This window comes from Pan paniscus, chromosome 10, assembly GCF_029289425.2.
Source record: "Pan paniscus chromosome 10, NHGRI_mPanPan1-v2.0_pri, whole genome shotgun sequence".
NCBI lineage: Eukaryota > Metazoa > Chordata > Mammalia > Primates > Hominidae > Pan > Pan paniscus.
Window position 1 is genome coordinate 108571995 of NC_073259.2, and position 20959 is coordinate 108592953.

At 39.5% G+C, this 20959-nt stretch overlaps 1 protein-coding gene across 2 annotated transcripts in view; it reads left to right on the forward strand.

Moving 5' to 3' along the window:
- The window catches only part of NR1H4 (nuclear receptor subfamily 1 group H member 4), a 70362-nt gene that overhangs the window by 14954 nt on the left and 34449 nt on the right, over positions 1-20959 (forward strand). For both annotated transcript variants that reach the window (XM_034934332.3, XM_008958033.4), the window contains exon 2: positions 2485-2850. In XM_034934332.3, coding sequence (XP_034790223.1) covers positions 2485-2850 — 366 coding nt within the window. The remainder of the gene's footprint in view (positions 1-2484; positions 2851-20959) is intronic.

Genomic DNA, 20959 nt, shown 5'->3' on the forward strand with positions numbered 1-20959 from the left:
CATTCAAGAAACAGAGATGTCCGAACATGCAAAATGGCTGGAAAAGAAAGCAAGGGTAAAGTCATGCAGAAGCTTGCAGGCCCAGTTATAGGTTATGTGCAAGCGGAGGCCGAGAAGGGGGTAACAAACACAAGTAGGAGGATGCAGAGAGGGGCTTTGAAGATCATGTTTTTAAGTATCACACACCTGAAATTACCCCCAGAGAGCAGCAATTCCGTGCATGGGCTTTGAGATTAGACTCCTAGAGCTCAAGTCTCATCTACTTAGGTAGGTAGGAGTAAAGTTGCTTAACTACTATGTGCCTCATGGCACTCATTTGTAAGTGGGGGTTAATAATGTTACCCACCTCATAGAGTTTTGTGAGGAATAAATGAGAACATACAAGTGCCTGCCACTACGAAGAATGCTATAAAAGTTTTCTGCAAAATATGGTAATAGTAATCATAATAATTATAGTAATCGTTTCAACTATCTTTTGAGCACAGCAAAGAGCATTGCCAATTTGAAATCCCCAAAGCCCCAAAAAACCACGTTTTTCTAAAAGTTTGGCACACACTTTTTTGGTGACAGAACCTGACCTGAATGAATGTGAAACTATTTATGGTGTTTACTTATTGCACTTACTGTGAATATTCATACGTTTCCCTGTGGAAAATATTGCTGTATTTGATTCTGGGTTCTGTTCCAGACTGTGCTGGGAGGGATATATAAATAGCACTGTATTCTGTTCTGAAATCCTGAAAATTCTGACTTCTAAAACACATATGACTGCCAGGGTTTCAGATAAGGAACTGTGAATCTGTATCATCTCACTCAATCCTCAGACTAACTCTTGATATCGATATTATCATCCCAACCTTGCTGCCATGAAAACCAAGATTTATCAATAGTTTGAATAATTTCCTCAAAGTCCCACTGTTCATAAGAGATGGAATTGGAATTTTGGTCTAGAATTGTCTGACAACACTTTGAAGAGTCAGACACATTTGTAAACTTTCCTATCTCTTATTTATGTCTATTTTTTCAGCATTTGCATAATTTAAATATTTTTATTTTCTAAAGAGCCATAGTTGATGTTTCCAGGAAATAGAAGCATTTTCATAACCTGATGATTTTCTATTACCTAGAGGTTTTCTAAATAAGGGACTCCTTTAATAATGATGGTAGTAAGAATAATTGTTATTATTCCTATTTTAAGTCAGCTATAATTTATCGAGCACTTCCTGTGTGCCAAATATTTAGCAAAGCACTTGGCACACATTATCTCATGTAATCCTTACATCAACCTAATGAGGTAGGTGTTATTATTCTCTGTTTTATTAGGAGAAGACTGCAACTTAAAGACATTAAGGAATTGCCAGCTGCACACAGATTGTAAGTAACAGAGCAGGAATTTGAATCCAGTAGATAGATTGCAGGCACTGTATTCTTTTTTTTAAAGCTCCTCCTTTGTTTTATAATGATTAAAATAACACATACATATACACATGGCAAAAACTACAAACAGTACAAAAAATTATGCAATCTTCTATCCCAGAATATAATGTAAAAATATCACCTCTCACAGTCACCACCACCTACTTTCTTCTGTATCATGCAGAAATTTGTCTTTGCGCGTGGGCACGCACACACCCACACACACACACACACACAGAGTTGGTGTTTAATACCGATGTGAATATACACATTGGTCTATAGCTTACCTTTTTCATATAGCACCATATTGTAGAAAATTTCCATAACAGCACATAGAAATCTAAATAATTGTTTTACATCTACTTAATATTTCAGTGTACGGATGTAACAAATTTATTGAAGCAGACTCCTATGGATGAATATTTAGATCGTTTCCAACTTATGGCTCTTGCGAATGTGCTGCAAGTGAATATTTTTACAAAATACTTTTTCACAGAGGTTCAAGCATATTTCTAAAATAAATTTTCAAGCAGTGGAAAATTTATGCTGGGTGAAAAGGACATTGAAGTTTAAAAAACTGGAAAATATTGACAAATTTCCCCCCAAAAATATTTGTTTCCCCAACAGTGTGTATTATTAAACTTTTTAAACCCTCACACATTTGAAGATGAAAACTGTAATGTTTTAGTTTCAATTTAAATTTAATTATTGGCAAAGGTGAGCACATTTTTCTGTTTACAAAACACGGTTATATTTCTAACATTGACTATTCCTTTCCTTTATCCCTTTTTCCATAGCTTCTCAAATATTTTCTTATTGGTTTTCAGGAGCTCTTTATACATTAATGAGATGAGTGTGTCCTCTATGTTGCAGATATTTTTCTGAATTTTTAATTTGTCATTTAATTTTATATATATATATATATACTCTAAAGAAGTCGTAAACTTTTATGTAGTTAAATGTTTCAATCTTTTCTTAGAGCCCACACTCCTAACCATTACGCCAAACTGCCTCTCTAATTTCCAGAATGATGACATTCATTCCAGTTTTGTTGTCACTTTTGTTCAGGTGTTTTAACAGAACAAGTGGCAGGTCCTCTGGGACAGAACCTGGAAGTGGAACCATACTCGCAATACAGCAATGTTCAGTTTCCCCAAGTTCAACCACAGATTTCCTCGTCATCCTATTATTCCAACCTGGGTTTCTACCCCCAGCAGCCTGAAGAGTGGTACTCTCCTGGAATATATGAACTCAGGCGAATGCCAGCTGAGACTCTCTACCAGGGAGAAACTGAGGTAGCAGAGATGCCTGTAACAAAGAAGCCCCGCATGGGTGCGTCAGCAGGGAGGATCAAAGGGGATGAGCTGTGTGTTGTTTGTGGAGACAGAGCCTCTGGATACCACTATAATGCACTGACCTGTGAGGGGTGCAAAGGTAAGCATCTTTAATTGGCAGTTTTCTCCTTCAGGTTTTACTATATTGGTTGTTGAAATCCCTTGAACTAATTGCTTCCCTTTTCCCAGGCAACTTCCCATTTTCTCCTCCTGTGCGCCTACCTCCTCCTACATCCTCACCTTTGTTGTGCAGTCAAAGATCTGTAGGAAAAGACTGTTAGAGTATTTAGCTTAATGTTTAAGACTGTCAGAGTATCTAGCTTAGAGTGTTTAGCTTTCTTCCTTTTCACAACCTCACACATAGCTAAAGGGAACTTATGATTAAATTGAATTTGTTGTAGGTTTTGTTTGTTTTTGTTGTTTTTTTAAAAAAGAAAGAAGAAAGTGATGAACACATCTCTTTTAAAATTAAGATCTAGAAGAATACAACTTTATTCAATAAATATTTAAAAATATTTTTTCATGTACTTTAGTTAATTGAGAAAGAGAGAAAGAAAGAGCCAAGTAATAATAGCTTATATTACAAAAAAATATTTTAAGCTGGGCACGGTGGCTCACGCCTGTAATCCCAGCACTTTGGGAGGCCGAGGCAGGCAGATCACCTGAGATCAGGAGTTCAAGACCAGCCTGGCCAACACGGTGAAATCTCGTCTCTACTAAAAATACAAAAATTAGCCGGGTGTGGTGGCAGGTGCCTGTAATTCCAGTTACTCAGGAGGCTGAGGCAGGAGAATCGCTTGAACCTGGGAGGCGGAGGTTGCAGTGAGCCGAGATCGCACCATTGCACTCCAGCCTAGGCAACAAGAGCGAAAATCCGTCTCAAAAAATAATTTTTTTTTTTTTATTTAGCCTAGGCATGGTGGCTCATGCCTGTAGTTCCAGCACTTTGGGAGGCTGAGGTGGGTGGATCACTTGAGTCCAGGAGTTCGAGACTAGATAGAGCAACATGGGAAAACCCCATCTCTACAAAAAAATACAAAAATTAGTCAGGTGTGGTGGAGCACGCATGTTGTCCCAGCTACTTGGGAGGCAGAGGTGGGAGGATCACCTGAGCCCGGGAGGTTGAGGCTGCAGTGAGCCGTGATCATGCCACTGCACTCCAGACTGAGTGACAGAGAGAGACCCTGCCTCAAAAAATATATATTTTATTTAGCAATAATACAGTTCTGTTATGGATGCTATAGAGAAATCATAACAAAATTGCAATCCATTTAAGATGGATAAAATATAATAAATGAAATATAAAAATGACAATGTAGGCCGGGCATGGTGGCTCACGCCTGTAATCCCAGCACTTTGGAAGGCCAAGACGGGTGGATCATGAGGTCAGGAGAATGAGACCATCCTGGCTAACACAGTGAAACCCCGTCTCTACTAAAAATACAAAAAAATTAGCTGGGCTTGGTGGTGCATGCCTGTAGTCCCAGCTACTCAGGAGGCTGAGGCAGGAGAATGGCGTGAACCTGAGAGGCAGAGGTTGCAGTGAGCCGAGATCACGCCACTGCACTCCAGCCTGGGCAACTGAGCGAGACTCCGTCTCCAAAAAAAAAAAAAAGACAATGTAAAGTCCCATGTGATTACTGTCTCAACTAAGGCACAGATAATCGTGGTATTTATTCATTAAACAAATATTTTGGGAACACCTACCATGGGTCGGGCACTCTGCTAACATCTAGAACATTGAACACTGAATAAAAACCATCTCTTGAGCAGAATCTTTCGGATGGTGTGACACACTGGGGTTCCCAGATGTTGGTGGTTGCCACAGAAATAAACAGAGGACCCAGTCACATAAGATCGGCTCAAGGACGTTTCAAACCTTTGAAAGTTCAAATGATCAGATTGTGTAAAGCCACATTAGTCACTTCTTAAAAACTGGGTATGATATTGTTAGAATTTTTTTTAAATAAAGAAGCATTTGTACACCAACTTTACAAACTAAAGCAGATCTATAAAGAAAACTTAAAAGATCCCATTTATGGCCTTCAGAATGTCCTTAACCTTTTTGTGGAGAGTCACGTCTGAATAGGTAAATGAACTTATACATTCATTGGAAGCATAGATTAAGTCTTCTCTACCTATATTGCTACTCATAGCACCTAGCACAGTGCCTGGTACATAGTAAATATGGAATGTCTTTTGAATGACACAATGAAAAACCATGTTCATCACTGGTACGTAATTAATCAGCCTGTACTTTGCAAAAACACATTAAAATTTTTTTTACAGTACTTAATTCTTTCCCATCTCCGAATGATAAAAAGTAAATATTACCCTCAATTCCTATATGAAGTGGCAGATCTTTTTGAGCTGGCAGAGCTGTGGAGATCGAGATCTGCTTATGCTAAAGATTTTAAAATGGTGTGGAATAAAGCAGTAAAACATTTATAATTGGTTAGAAAAATAACATAGGCCGGACGCTGTGGTTCACTTATGTAAGTCCCAGCACTTTGGGAGGCCGAGGTGGGGGGATCACCTAAGGTCAGGAGTTCAAGACCAGCCTGGCCAACATGGTGAAACCCCATCTCTACTAAAAGTACAAAAATTAGCTGGGCATAGTGGCGCGCACCTGTAGTCCCAGCTACTTGGGAGTCTGAGGCAGGAGAATTCCTCGAATCCGGAAGGTGGAGGTTGCAGTGAGCTGAGATTGCGCCATTGCACTCCATCCTGGGTGACAGAGCAAGACTCCGTCAAAGACAGAAAGGAAGGAAGGAAGGAAGGAAGGAAGGAAGGAAGGAAGGAAGGAAGGAAGGAAAAAATAAAGTAGTTTGCAAATGACAAGCCTTGAACTGGAATTAAAATAAACAAAAATAAAACTTCTACAGTTAGGTTTGAGAAACCAACTGCTGATCTACAGGAAAGAAAAAGAACAAACTTTATAGTAGCTGTAGTCAAAAAGTGGCTGGGGCTCTTACACTGGAGGGCAAATTAGAACCAAAAGATGAAGCTTATAGGATGGCATCTTTTGAGGCCTAATTCAAGAATTAATTTTTTAGCACTAACATGAATTGTCCCAACAATGAGATTGGCTTTTTGCCTTAGGTGGTAATGAACTTCTCATTATTACAGGAATTCAAAAAGAGGTTAGATAAACAGGTTTGAGTACAGGAAATTTGTATGTTAGGTGGGACACTGTATTAGCTGGCTTCTGAAGTCCTTCCTTAAATTCTGTGAATCTGTAGTACCATATTTATAATATTCTAATCTGCCTGTTTCATCTTCTAAGCAAGTTTATAAATTTCATAAGTTAAAAAGTGACTATAATTCATGTACTCCCTCCTGTTGCTATGAACTGATGAAAGGGAAAGCTAGACCATGGTTTTTAAACCTTGACACTATTGACATTTTAGGCTGAAAAACTCTGTTGTGGGGGGATGTCTTGTACATACTGTGGGATATTTAGTAGTAGCCCTGGCTTCTATCCACTAGATCCCAGTAGCAACCCCCCACTTGTGACAACCAAAAGTGTCTACAGACATTGCTAAATGTCCTCTGGGGTTACAATCACCCCAGTTGAGAATCACTGAGAGAGACTATTCAGTGAAAATTATAATATAGAGCTTCTCAAACTTGAGCTATACCTGGAGATTTCTTGAGGGAAGCTATAATATTTCTTGGGTGCCTCTAATGTTGACTTAAATTGCTTTTAATGAATTACTTATGCTATCAAGCAATTATAGCATAAGCTATATTATATTATAATAGCTATATTATATTGTGTATCATCTTTTATACACTGAAAAATTTCTATACACAAAGGAACAAACACAAATTTACAAAATTACGTACAAACAAAACTACAAAACCAATAAAATAATGAAGTATATTAGATTGTATGGTTTTGTTGCCCAAAATGTTACCAAACTCAGATTCTTTTGAGTTTGGTATCCCTAGACCATGTGTCATATGAGGCCTCAATTCTCCACTGCTTTTCTCTCTTCGAAGAATTGATTCAACCAAACCTTTGTTCATCCAGAGCTCCATTTGGCCATCCCTGAGCTGGGTACATCTCAGGCATATGAAGTTTACCTTTGCCATTTTGTCAAAGCTTTTTTTTTTTTTTTTTTTTGAGACAGAGTCTTGCTCTGTTGCCCAGGCTGGAGGGCAATGGCATGATCTCCACTCACTGCAACCTCTGCCTCCTGGGTTCAAGTGATTCTCCTGCCTCAGCCTCCCCGAGTAGCTGGGCTTACAGGCGCCCTCCACTATGCCCAGCTAATTTTTGTATTTTTAGTAGAGATGGAGTTTCACCATGTTGGCCAGGCTGGTCTCAAATCCCTGACCTCAGGTGATCCACCCACCTCATCCTCCCAAAGTGCTGGGATTACAGGCATGAGCCACTGTGCCTGGCCTGTCATAGTTCTTGACAAACAAGTCATATTTCTTGCTGCTAATGGGCACAAACAAAACTGAGGGAGATTAGTTTGAATATCAGTATAAGATGATCATAGATATGATCCAGAGAATGCTATCATTAGTTTTTTAAAGACTGGCATAAAATAAAAATGTAAAAAATAAATGTAATATGTGTAAAGGCCTTAGAAAAAAGTGTGGCACATAGTCAAAACTCAATAGATGTCTATTGTTATTATTGTTATGGTCCTAGAATTGATTTACATATCGTGTAATGGCAATGTGAGTGTTTTCTGCTTATATTGATAAATATTGATGCTCAAATCATCGTGAGTTGTTTAACAAGATTTATTTGACATAGATTCAGATTACCTAAAGCCACTTCAACTTGTCTGTGTAGACCAGTGCTACTCAAAGCATAGTACCTGGACCAGCAGTATCAGTATCACTAGAGAATTTATAGAATGTGGGGTTTTACCCCAGACTTCCTGAATCAGAATTTCTGGGAAAGGGGCCCAAGAATCTGTGATTTAACCAGCACTACATGCTAAAGTTTGAGAATACTGGCGTAAAAATCATATCCAAAATCCTCCTAAGGCCACTCATCTGGCCAAGCATCTTGGTTTTGTGTTGTGAGTGTGAAACCCACAGGATGGGAAAAGAGAATAGGAGGAATGCTACTCTCCATGAGGTCATCAAAAGCACAATTCAGTAGAATAAAATGTAGACTTGAAACCTGGACTGGAAAGACACAAAGCCTAATCTAAGTCATGTTTCCTGCTAGGAGAGAAAGAAGCAGAAAAGAACACGCATAATTTATTCGGAAAATCTGATTCAAAAGAAAAATTCCAATATACATGCTTTTGAACCTACAAATTTCAGTGCTGATGACATGCTAATTCTTTTTTTTTTTTGAGACGGAGTCTTGCTCTGTCGCCCAGGCTGGAGTGCAGTGGCGCGATCTCGGCTCACAAACTCCGCCTCCCGGATTCACGCCATTCTCCTGCCTCAGCCTCCCGAGTAGCTGGGACTACAGGCACCTGCCACCACGCCCGGCTAATTTTTTGTATTTTTAGTAGAGACAGGGTTTCACCGTGTTAGCCAGAATGATCTCCATCTCCTGACCTTGTGATCCGCCCGCCTCGGCCTCCCAAAGTTCTGGGATTACAGGCGTGAGCCACCGTGCCTGGCCGATGACATGCTAATTCTTATGGTAGGCATTTTGGAAACATTCTCTCTGATCTTTACAGCAACTATGGAAAGTAGGAATTATTGTGTCTATTTTAAAATGAGGAATAAGCATATCATTTCCAAAACAAGCTAAGATATAGAGATGCCAGTGCTAATAGCTTGTGTGATGTGTTTACTATACTTTAGTAACAAACTTATTAATTCTCATATCTTATGTCCATTTTATTTTATTTTCTTAAATTTATGATAGACATAATAATTGTACATGTTTATGCGGTACAACATGTTTTCATACATGTATAATTGTGTAATGATCAAATCAGGGTAATTAGCACATCTAACAGCTTAATTTATCATTTCTTCATTATGAGAATATTAAAAAAACTCTCTTCTAGTTATTTTGAAATACACAGTACATTATTATTAACTCTAGTCATGCTGCTATGCAATAGAACATCAGATATATTCCTTCTATCTAACTGTGTTCTTGGACCCATTGACTAATTTCACTGTCCCCTTCTCCCCCCATCCTCCTCATCCTCTCATAACTACCATTCTACTCTCTATTTCCATGAGAACAACGTTTTAGATTCTACATATAAGTGAGATCATATGGTATTTGTCTTTCTGTGCTTGGCTTATTTCACTTCATGTAATATCCTCTGGGCTCATCCATGTTATCACAAATGGCAGGATTTCATTCTTTTTTATGGCTGAATAGTATTCCATTATGTATACATACCACATTTTCTTGATCCAGTCATCCATTGATGAATGCTTAGGTTGATCCCCTATCTTGGCCATTGTGAATAATGCTGCAATAAACATAGGAGTGCAGATATCTCTTTGACATACTGATTTCATTTCCTGTGGAGATACACCCTGTGGTGGGATTCCTGGATCATATAGTAGTTACATTTTTAATTTTGTGAGGAAACATCATACTGTTTTCCATTATGACTACACAAATTTACACTCCCACCAGCAGTAAGGGTTGACTTTTCTCTACACCCTTGCCAAAACTTGTTATCTTTTGATTTATTGATAGTCATTCTAAATGGAGTGAGGTGATATCTCATTGTAGTTTTGCATTTTCCTGATGATTAGTGGTGTTGAGTGCCTTATGCCCATTTTATGGAAGTGGAAGCTGAAGCATAAGATGTTAATCTATTTACCCAAGTTTTCATAGCTAATAAGAGCTTCAAAACTATAGCTTATAATCTAACTCCAGAGCCTGTATGATTGACCACTAGGCTATGATGCCTTTTATTGGTTGTCCACTAAGTGATTGTTCTGCTCTTCAGTTGTTTGCTCAAGGGTAATATTGACTAATTCAGTGGCGAGAGGAAGAAAATGAAGCAGTCAGTTTAGGTGTTAAAGAATCAGTAGTGTCTAAGCCAAGGGAATGAATCCCTAAAGTCACTAACCTTGGATGGCTTACCTCCTTAGAAGAGAATTTGTCTTTCTGTCTTGTGAACTGTGCTTATGACCAAGTGAAACTTGGTCCACCTGCGAAGAGTTCTGGGGCATGGCAGGGTAAATAGAGTGAGACCAGTGGGCCAAGGACAACCCTGGAAAACACTTACCTTAAAGGTGGTCAGGGGAAGAGAAGCCCACAAAGGATATAGAATAGAAGTAATCAAGATAGAAGTCTACAAGGAAGTGCAGGATCACAGAAGGCAAGGAGATGGAGAAAGTAGTCAGAAGAGAGCCAACCTTTGGGGAGGTTTAGGAAGGAGAAGCTGGATTTGGACATAAATATATTTTTAAGAGCAGAGAAAGACAAAATTTTTCCATTGATTTTGATTTGAGACGTTGCCCCCATGGTGTCAGGAAAAGGACAAGCATGCAAGGGAGAGGATGGGTTGGAGCCAGGCAGGGCCCATGTTCTACACCAGGGATTGGCACATTTTTTTCTGTAAACATCCAGACAGTAACAAGTTGAGGCTTCACACCACAGCAGCCTCTGTTGCAACTAATCAACTCTGCTACTGGAGTGCAAAGGCAGCCACATAGAAAATGAGCATAGCTATATTTCAGTAAGCTATACTTACAAAAATAGGCAGGAAAAAAAATGACAGTGGGCTGGCTGCAGTTTGCTGAACACTGTTCTTGACCAATGACTCTTTTTTTTTTTTTTTTTTTTTGAGATGGACTCTCGCTCTGTCACCCAGGCTGGAGCGCAGTGGCAATCTTGGCCCACAGCAACCTCCACCTGGGTTCAAGTGATTCTCCTGCCTCAGCCTCCCAAGTAGCTGGGATTATAGGCACCAGCCACCATGCCCAGCTAATTTTTGTATTTTTAGTAGAGACGGGGTTTCACCGTGTTGGCTAGGGTGGTTTTGAAGTCCTGACCTCAAGTGATCCACCCGTCTCAGCCTTCCAAAGTGCTGCGGTTGCAGGCATGAGCCACCGTGCCTGGCCTTGACCCATGACTCTTAAGGGTTGGTGTACGAATTAACTGGAAGCTGTGTAGTGAATGAGCACAAGATTCAACTCACAGCCCATATGTGAGAGAAATGTAACTTTATTTTTTAAAATTGGATTTAATTCAGTCTAGAGCTCTGGTGGAAACTTTATTTCATTTTATTCAGTATCATTCCATTCAACCCCGCCAAAATTCTTCTGGCGGTTTATCTAAGTACCAGGATTAAGGGAGGGTTGTGGAGGGATTGGGCACTGGGGAGTGGGGCTGGGTGGGGCTTGGTGCCACAGCTGTTGACACAGTCTGAGATCTGTTGGAGTGCTGTTGTATTTGGTCTTCAGTCACCAGTGGGAAAGGTCTCTGTGACACCATCCTGGGGTACTAAGCACACTCCTCCATCACGTCTGGCCCTGGCTGTCTCCTTCATTCAGCTCAGGTGGGTGGGTTCTGATGTTGCTTCAGTGCTGTGTTGGGATGCCTGGCTTCCCAGAGAAACCATGCTGCCATTTCATCTGCTCTATGCCATGCTGGGTGCAGAGAACCCTAGGGGTTTCTCCAGTTCTACCCAGGAAAGGGCATAAGAATCCTCGTCTTCCAGGATCCCAAACGACGTGGAGTTTCTATAATCTCTCAATCCACCTATCCTAGGATTCTGTCTGGGGATAGGGAGTTGGGAGGGACAGAGCTCAGGACCTTCTCAGGTACCTAACATGTCTTAGCTCTTTGACTTCCTCTTTAGTTGTCTGCTTCCTCCCGACTTGAATAAGTTTTATCTGGTCTTCAGGATTGGGGGCTTAAGCTCTGGTGTCTGAAAAGCCAAAAACAGGCTCCTTTATCTTCCTTATGTGTTCTCCTGTGAAAACAAATGAAAATTATCCTACCTGAGTGAATGGAGGAATGAGGAAGGGCTGTGAGGAAAACCAGAGGAGAAGGACAGAATAGGGTGGAATGCATATCAGAGGACCAATGCCTCATGCCTGCAGGTCTTGTGAGAGCTGCTCAGCCAACCTGGTTTCCCCGCCGACCCCGCAGCCCACTTCCCCCATGCACATCTCTTGATATCTGCACTCAGCAGATGCAAAGCGAATTATACTCTGTAACTTTCCATCAAAGGGAGCACGGGCTTTGCGGGCTGACAAGCTCACATTGAATCTAGGCTCTGCACTTCTTGGCTGAATAAACAAGTTACTTAATATTTACTGGTTAGAGTTCAGCAAAATAAAACAGAAACCAACAATTCAAGCAGAAAAGAATTAATACAGAAGTTGGAAGAGTCAGAGCAACAGGATCTATGCTAAGTTTCCGGGAGATGCTCAGAGCCACACTGCAGAACTGGCCCGCCGGTTGCTTTTCTGCCAAAATCAAGAAGATGGGGACTCAGGAAGCCACCTCAGGACTGTTGGCTCCAGGAAGACACCACCTCAGCTGCCATCTAGGGATCAGGACGTTGCCTTCACTGGCAATCACTAACTCCAGAGACGGGGCTTGCCTGCCAAATCTGCACCTGCAAACAATGAATACCCTGTCCCCTGCCTTTCAATACCCTCAAAGCTAGTGACTGGAAGCCAGAGTGCTGCCACAGCAAAACTCCACAATCCCGCTTACCAGTAGAAACAACGGAAGAACAGCTTGCTTCTCCTTTCCAAAAGTCTTACAAGGGCATCTCTATGGGAGAGCTTAAATCATATCCACCATGTTAGCTGCGAAGGAAGTCTGGGCAAGGTTATGTTCTACTTTCCTGCCTCTCTGGTAATAGGATGTGCACTAGACTAGAAGGGAGGTGCAGTAGATATAAAGCTAGCGAATTCTTAAGACTGTGCAATACTTATTCCTCTGAGCCTCAGATCTGCAAAATAGGGATATTATCTATTTTGTGGGACATTTGTGTGGATTGTACAAGATTTATATTACATTATATTATATATTAGAATTTACCAGCTCTCTTGCTTTAGTATTTCACTGAAGATTTGTCAGTCCTGTGATACTTAAAACAAACAAAGAAAACACAAGAGAATTTAAAAAAAAAAAAGCAACCTTAGAAACAAAACAAAGATCAGGGTTAAATTTCCTCATTACATTGGTCTCTTTTTCTGGTTCCACTAAAAATATTTTAATTTGTCTCAGTGTTTTATTTGTCATAAGTATTTATAGCATCAATGAGAGAAATGATGGTTTTCAATTTTTGTAAGTAATAACTTGGGAACACAAGCATCACACAGAGTGACAATGACTGCCACTTTCTCAGGACTAGATTAAATCAAGAGCTTTCTTTTGCCCTCAGTTATCAGTGCAGCATATGGAAATGTGCTAATGTCTGAATGAATTTTGATTCAAACCTCAAACCTCAACTAACAAAACCGATCAGCATCTAACTGAAAATTTCAAATGGCTGCATTTCCAAATAGGTCAGTGTCTGTCACATTTGTTTCAATGCCAAGAGAGTCTTCACACGTCCGAGAATGGTAGAATTCCTAAAAGATGCTGTCTGAGTAAATGAGTGACCCTACTGCCTTTCTGAATATATTTTTATATAGGATTGTGAACCAGCATTAGACTTAGGTCTGAAGTTTTAAAAAAGCTTCCAAAAGTATTGAAACTATTCCAGTATAGAATAGATGTAGTGTTTCCAAAGGATCCTTTGTTTATGGACATTTGTGAAAGCTGAGGAGTGCTGACCTATATATAAACTTATTGACATCCTATTTAAGATCAAGCAAGGTCTGATTTTATACAATTTAATAATGATCCTAATGAATTCTAGAGGTCAAATTATCTTGGAGTATGATGCAAGATGGGGTTCCAAACTATTTCACTGCATTGGAAGCCTTTTGTAGTAAGTGTTATGAAAATCGTGGGAAGAGTAGGACCCTGAAGGCAAACAACATGGTTTCCAATCCCAGCTGATTCTCTTCCCAGGTGTCCTAAATTACTTAACCTTTCTGATCTTTAGACTCCCCACCTGTAAGATAAGGACAACAATGAAGATGATGATAAAGATGAGGAGATGATGATGATGATGATGGTGATGATGATAATGGTGATGGTGATGGTGGTGGTGATGATGATGATGGTGATGGTGATGATGATGGTAATGATGGTAATGTTGGTGATGTGATGATGATGATAGTAATAATCATGTTGATAGATAACCTATATCAAGTGATTACTATGTGCAGGCACTGTTCTGGGAGGCTTTATATGTACTAATTTGTTTAATCTTCAGGACAGTCTTTTGAAGCAGGTATCTGTAGATTGTCTTGAGGATTAAATAAATTGATACCTGTAAAGTACTTAACAGAGTTCTTCCCAATGTAAAATCCTCAATCATTGCCTGCTATTATTACTATTATCATTGGGTTGTTGTGAATTTAAAAAAATGGGATATTATTTTTAAAATATCTAGCTCTGTACCTGGCACTCTTTTTAAAAAGTATTTTTTTTTTAGATTTCAATAGCTTTTGGGGGTACAGTCGTACAAATGGTTTTTTGTTACATGAATGAATTGTATAGTGATGAATTCTGAGATTTCGGTGTACCTGTCACTGGAGTGTATACATTTTATCCAATATGTAGTTTTTTATCCCACACTTTTCTCCCCTCCTCCCTTCTGAGTCTCTGAAGTCTATTATACACTCTGTATACCTTTGCTTACTGATAGCTTAGGTCCCACTTGTAAGTGGGAACACATGACATTTGGTTTTCCATTCCTGAGTTACTTCGCTTAGAATAATGGCCTTCTGCTCTACCCAAGTTGCTGCAAAAGACATTATTTTATTCCTTTTTATGGCTGAATGGTATTCCATGGTGTATATATACCACAGTTTCTTTATCCACTCATTGGTTGATGGGCACTTAGATTGGTTCTATATCTTTGCAATTGTGAATTGGGTTGCAATAAACATACATATGCATGTGTCTTTTTATCTAATTACTTTTTTTCCTTTGGGTAGACACTCACTAGTGGGATTGCTGGATTGAATGGTAGATCTACTTTCAGTTCTTTAAGAAATCTCCATACCGCTTTCCATAGAGGTTGTACTAATTTACATTCTCACCAACAGTGAAAAGCATTCCCCTTTCACTACATCCACACCAAAATCTATTATTTTTTGACTTTTTAAAAATGGGCATTCTTGCAGGAGTAAGGTAGTATCTCATTGTCATTTTAATTTGCATTTCCCCAATGATTAGTGATACTGAACATGTTTTCATGTGTTTTTTGGCCATTTGTATGTGTTCTTTTGAGAAATGTCTATTCATGTCATTTGTCCACTTTTTGATGAGATTACTTGATTTTTCCCTTGCTGATTTATTGAGTTTCTTATAGATTCTGGATACTAGTACTTTGTCAGATGCATAGTTTGCAAATATTTTATCCCATTCTGTGGGTTGTTTGTTCACTCTGATGATTGTTTATTTTGCTGTGTAGAATCTTTTTAGTTTAATCAGGTCCCATTTATTTATTTGTTTGTTTTTGTTGCATTTGTTTTTGGGGTTTTAGTCTTGATGTACCTGGCACTCTTACATGCTCAGTAATCATTAGATGTGATTTTGTTGGTGAATTCTTATTTGTTATTCCTCTGTTCATTCAACCTCCCCAGTTTGGGTCATACACTGTTTTCAAAACTCTCCCTCTTCCTATTAATTAACCCAATTCTTTATTCAGCAAATATTATTAAGTACCAGTTTGTATGCCAGGCTCTATTCTAAGCATAGGAGATGTCTTGGTGAGCAAACCAGACCAAATTCTTGCCTTCATAGTCACCATTCTAAAGCAAAAGCAGAAAGACAGTCTACATAACTCAGCTAAAGTAGACAAAAAGAGAAAACAGTCAAGCAAACAAAAAGATTAAGAAATATAAAATCAGTAAAAGAGTATCGAAAAGAATATGTAGAAAAATACAATGGTAATAAGATGATTTCCGGGGATATGAACTGACATTTCACATAAACATATAGGTGATGAGGCAAGACAAACTAAGATGATAAAAACTAAATTTAAACAAGAAAAAATGTTTAAAGCAAACATATAAGCAATATGTATAAGTAGTGGTTAAAAGAAACGTCTTAAAGCATAAATTACTAAATGAGAAAAGTTACAAATCTACACCCAAGAAAAAAATGGAAATAGGCATTTAAGCAGCAGTTTGGAGGTGAAAGGTTTAACCCCACAGAGCAAATGAATTCACTTGGGCTCAGGTAGCTACAAGCAGCATCAGGCACCTCCCAGTGCTGGAATTCACCTATTAGGAACCCAGAACACCCCTAGGAACCTCAGGGAAGATGCTGGGGAGCAGGTGCCAGTCACTGTGGGCCACCAGCTTCTGGGGGTTTGCCTACCTGGCACTTTAAATGGTCACTGAAGGTATCCAAAGCCAAACTCCAGCACAGCTTGGCTGTCCTCATCATAACCCCTGTCCTCATCCTCTCAGCAGAAACCCAGTAGGTCTGATGGTGTCAGTGGGTTTTTGCTTTCTACTCCTTTAGACTCCTTCATCACTTAATAAGCATTTTGTCAAAGAAATGGGTGCATGTGATTCCAAAGTCAAATGGTAAGAAGGGCATATCATTAGAAAAAAGCCCCACCCCTACCCTCTTCAACTGCTCCTAGAGGCAACCCCTAAGAACCACTTCAGTTTTCTTTGCTTTTTGTATTTTATTGTTTCTTTGTTTGTTGTGTGGATAGTCTTTATTTATTTCTGTAGTACCATCTTCCCTCCCAACAAACGTGGAAGAAAAAAAGAAGGGGCTGGTGGGAAGAAATGCCCTGGGGGACACACCTCTCCAATCTCTGCAGTTTTGAAGAGGGAGTGTTGAAGTGGAAGTCTTGGGGATATGGGGAAGATGGCCAGCCCCTCCTCTTGTCTCCCAGGTGGCTCTTGGCAGCCTTTTAAAGCTTAAACTCATCAGTTAGTTTGGAGACGATGCTTTTAAAAGACTTGGAAGTCTGGGATATATGCTTAAATGGAAACTTGTTGAGATATCTCCAAAGCAATTTTCACACCTCCATCTTCCACTGTACTGAGTTCTCTCGGTCCCACTGTGGCTGCATGCACAGCAGCATGCAGTTCTTGTACAGTCTCTGTAGTCTGAAGGAGTTCCATTTGGTCTTATCAATGATCTGCACAGCTACCTCTTTCCTAGTTAGGGTGTGTCAGGCCAACTGCATGGTGACCAAGTTACCCTGGTTGATGGTCGTGATGAGCCAGTAGTTGCCAATATGGGTATCCTCAGCAGAGATGCCTGAGAGGTCCTGCAGTACGTTGGATGATAGGGCTTGGAGTCAAGGTGTCCCGAGGTAGGCTCAAATTTGGGAAAAGCTGATTAAAAGCTTGGTCCAAATCATGTCAAAAGAATATAACTTCCAAAGTCCACTTGATGACCTAATCTTTATAATGAAATCAAAACACAATGCCAGAGAAAAATAAAAAGAAACAAAAACAAATGCTAACACACTAAATTTAAAAAGAAAAATGAGAGGCCGGGCGCGGTGGCTCACGCCTGTAATCCCAGCACTTTGGGAGGCCGAGGCGGGCGGATCACGAGGTCAGGAGATCGAGACCATCCTGGCTAACACGGTGAAACCCCGTCTCTACTAAAAATACAAAAAATTAGCCGGGCGTGGTGGCGGGCGCCTGTAGTCCCAGCTACTCGGGAGGCTGAGGCAGGAGAATGGCGTGAACCCGGGAGGCGGAGCTTGCAGTGAGCCGAGATCGCGCCACTGCACTCCAGCCTGGGCGACAGAGCGAGACTCCGTCTCAAAAAAAAAAAAAAAAAAAAAAAAAAAAAAAAAGAAAAATGAGAAAAAATTCTTACAATGTCTTTGTATAGTTTTGGTATTAGGGTAATGCTGGCCTCATAAAATAAATTAGAAAGTGTTCCCTCTGCTTCTATTTTCTGGAAAAGATTGTACAGAATTGGTATCATTTCTTCTTTAAATGCTTGACAGAATAAACCAGTGAAACCATCTGGGCCTGTTGCTTTCTGTTTTAGGTTATTCATTATTGATTCAATTTCTTTAATAGTATAGGCCTATTTTGATGACCAATTTCTCCTTGTTGAGTTTTGGTAGGGTATGTCTTTCCAGGAATTTCATCTAAGTTAGCAAATTCGCAGGCTTGGAGTTGTTCATATTTCTTTATTTTTCTTTTAATGTCCATTGGATTAGTAACAATGGGCCTCTCCTTCATTTCTGATATTGGTAATTTGTGTCTTCTCTCTCTCTTCTTTCTTGGTTAGCCTTGCTGGGCTTGGTTAGCCTAGCCTTATTAATTTTATAGATCTATTTTATTGACTCTATTAATTTTTATTGATCTATTTAAAGAACCAGCTTTTGGTTTCAGTGGTTTTTCTCTATCATTTTCTTACTTTCAATTTCATTGATCTCTGCTCTAATTTTAAGTATTTTTTTTTTGCTTATTTTGGATTTAATTTGTTCTTTTCTAGTTTCCTAAAGTGGAAGCTTAGATTATTGATTTTAGACCTTAATCAATATATGCATTTTAATGCTATAAATTTCTCTGTAAACACTGCTTTTGCCACATCCCATAAATTTTGATAAATTGTATTTTCATTTCCCTTTAGTTCATTTTCACTTAGTTCTTTAAGTAGTCACCTCTATGTCTTCTATTTGCATTATGTGTAACCTTTTAGAAACCTTTGTGATGTAAGATATGTTATATTCCTATATTTCTCTAAATGAAAGTTAATCTCTTCTAAGCTCACAACTCTCCCGGCTGATGTGAAATTCATCTGGTCTATGTTTGAGAATACTCCTTCCTCCAGGATCATGCGCAAACCTCAGGATCATGTTCAACTTTGAATTGGTCCCTTGAAAGTGAACAACTCAGCCACAGTCCAGCATGGACATCTTACCCCAGGGTTTTCAAGGCCATGGTTCTTAGTATCTTCCTGTCCTTGTCTCAGAGCTACATCATTAGAGATCTGTCACTCCTCTAGAAGCTCTTTATTAGTGCTGGTTCAATACTCACAGAACCTCCCAGACTCATCCCATTCCCAATTCTACAAGCATTGCCCTTCACCTCCAACACCTTTGAGATGATCCAATATAACCGTTTCAAAGAGAGGTCGAAAACAAAAATCCTATGGGAGAGTTATCTTTATTTAGAGACAGAAAAATTGCAGCTTTTGTCCCAGCAAGTGAACAAGAGCTTCCGCCCTCTTGGGATGGAAAAGAAAATGAAAAAGCAATAGAAGCAAGAAAAAAGCACACATAAATACCTTGATCAGTTATCCTTTCATCTTAATGTTCCTACAATTATTGCAAAACAATCATTTATGAACTCAAACTGGGGACGGTAACAAGTTTGTTATGGGCTGGGCACTTGCCATGCTGTGTAAAACCTGGGTAGATTCATGTCTCGAGATAATTTTTAAAAATGTAAACTTCCTACTAAAAGGACAGCATAAGGCAGTGGTTAAGAGCACAGAGTCAGGTGGGCACAGTGGCTCATGCCTGTAATCCCAACACTTTGGGAGGTTGAGGCAGGAGGATTGCTTGAGCCCAGGAGTGTGAGACCTGCCTGGACAACATAGCTAGACTCAGTCTCTATAAAAAATTAAAAATTATTAATAGCTGGGCATAGTGGGGTACACCCATAGTCCCAGCTACTCAGGAGGCTGAGGTGAGAGGATCGCTTGAGCCCAGGAGTTTGAGGTTGCAGTGAGCTATGATTGCACCATGCAATCCACCCTGGGCGACAGAGCAAGACCTTGTCTAAAAAAATAAGAAATAAAAAGAGTGTAGGGTGTGAGCTTATCAAGGTTCACATCTAAACTCTACTATTTGCTCTCTGCAGGACCTTGAGCAAATTAACCTCTTTGTAACTCAGTCTTCTCTTTGGTAAGAAAGAGATAATAGTATGTGATGTTCCCCTTCCTGTGTCCATGTGTTCTCATTGTTCAATTCCCACCTATGAGTGAGAACATGTGGTGTTTGGTTTTTTGTCCTTGCGATCGTTTGCTGAGAATGATGCTTTCCAGCTTCATCCATGTCCCTACAAAGGACATGAACTCATCATTTTTTATGGCTGTATAGTATTCCTAAAACTTAAAGTATAATAATAATAAAAAAAAGAAAGAGATAATAGTAGTATCTGCCTCATTGGATTGTTATGAATAGGAAATGAATTGCCATTTACCATTTTAGAACAGTGCCTGGCACAAAATAAGTGCTGTATAAGCGGAGACAGACCTAGAAGCTGTCTCTATTTAGGTCATCTTGAATGGAAAGATCTCTAGTTACTCACCTCTGTGTGTTTGCTGCTATTTTAAAAGCTTGTAGACCCTTAAAGTTTTACAACATCAACCAATATTTTATTGATTGCAAAGTAATGGGTGGCCTACTACCAGTGGCTATCAGTATCAGTCACTGGAGTCTGGCACGTGCATGTGTATGTACACATATATGTGTATGACTTGAGAATAGGGTGTGGTATGTGGCTTCTACCAGTATAAAGAAGCATGAGAATTGCCTGAACTCAGGAAGCAGAGGTTGCAGTGAGCTGATATCACGCCACTGCACTTCAGCCTGGGCAATAGAGTGAGGCTCCATCTGGGAAAAAAAAAAAAAAAGAGGCAGAAAAGCAGTGTGCAATATTCTGCAGAATCAAGGAATCCGTGTAAAAGTACCATCCTATAGCTATTTTCTTGCTACCCCAGGGATCCCATTGGTGCTACACATTCCCCAGATGGCAATGCCAACCCTGTATACTCATCCTGTATTACCAGCAAGGCTCTGTTCCTCAGTGAATTTCCTTTCCATTCATTTTCAAATGACTTTTCTGATATGAGCATTGTTGAATATGCACAAGAAAGAGGCAGAGGTATGTGTATGGATAGATTTGCATAAGTATAAATACAGTATATGTACCCATATTTAAATGATATAATGATAATATTGTGTTGCTATTCAGAGTGAAAGCTAATTAATTCAGCTATTGAGATGATAATGATTTCTTTTTCAGTTAATACCAGAGTCAAAAAACCCTGCAGAATGGTTCTACGCACTGTTCCTTTGACTCATCTTGGAAGAAAGAGCTTTATTCTGTTAACTATTAAGCTGTCTATCAGTATCTATGACAGTTTTAAAGGAAATCATTCCTGGGAGGGGCAGAAGATTATTAGTAGGAAGGCTGACTCATGTAGGCTCAAGTGGACA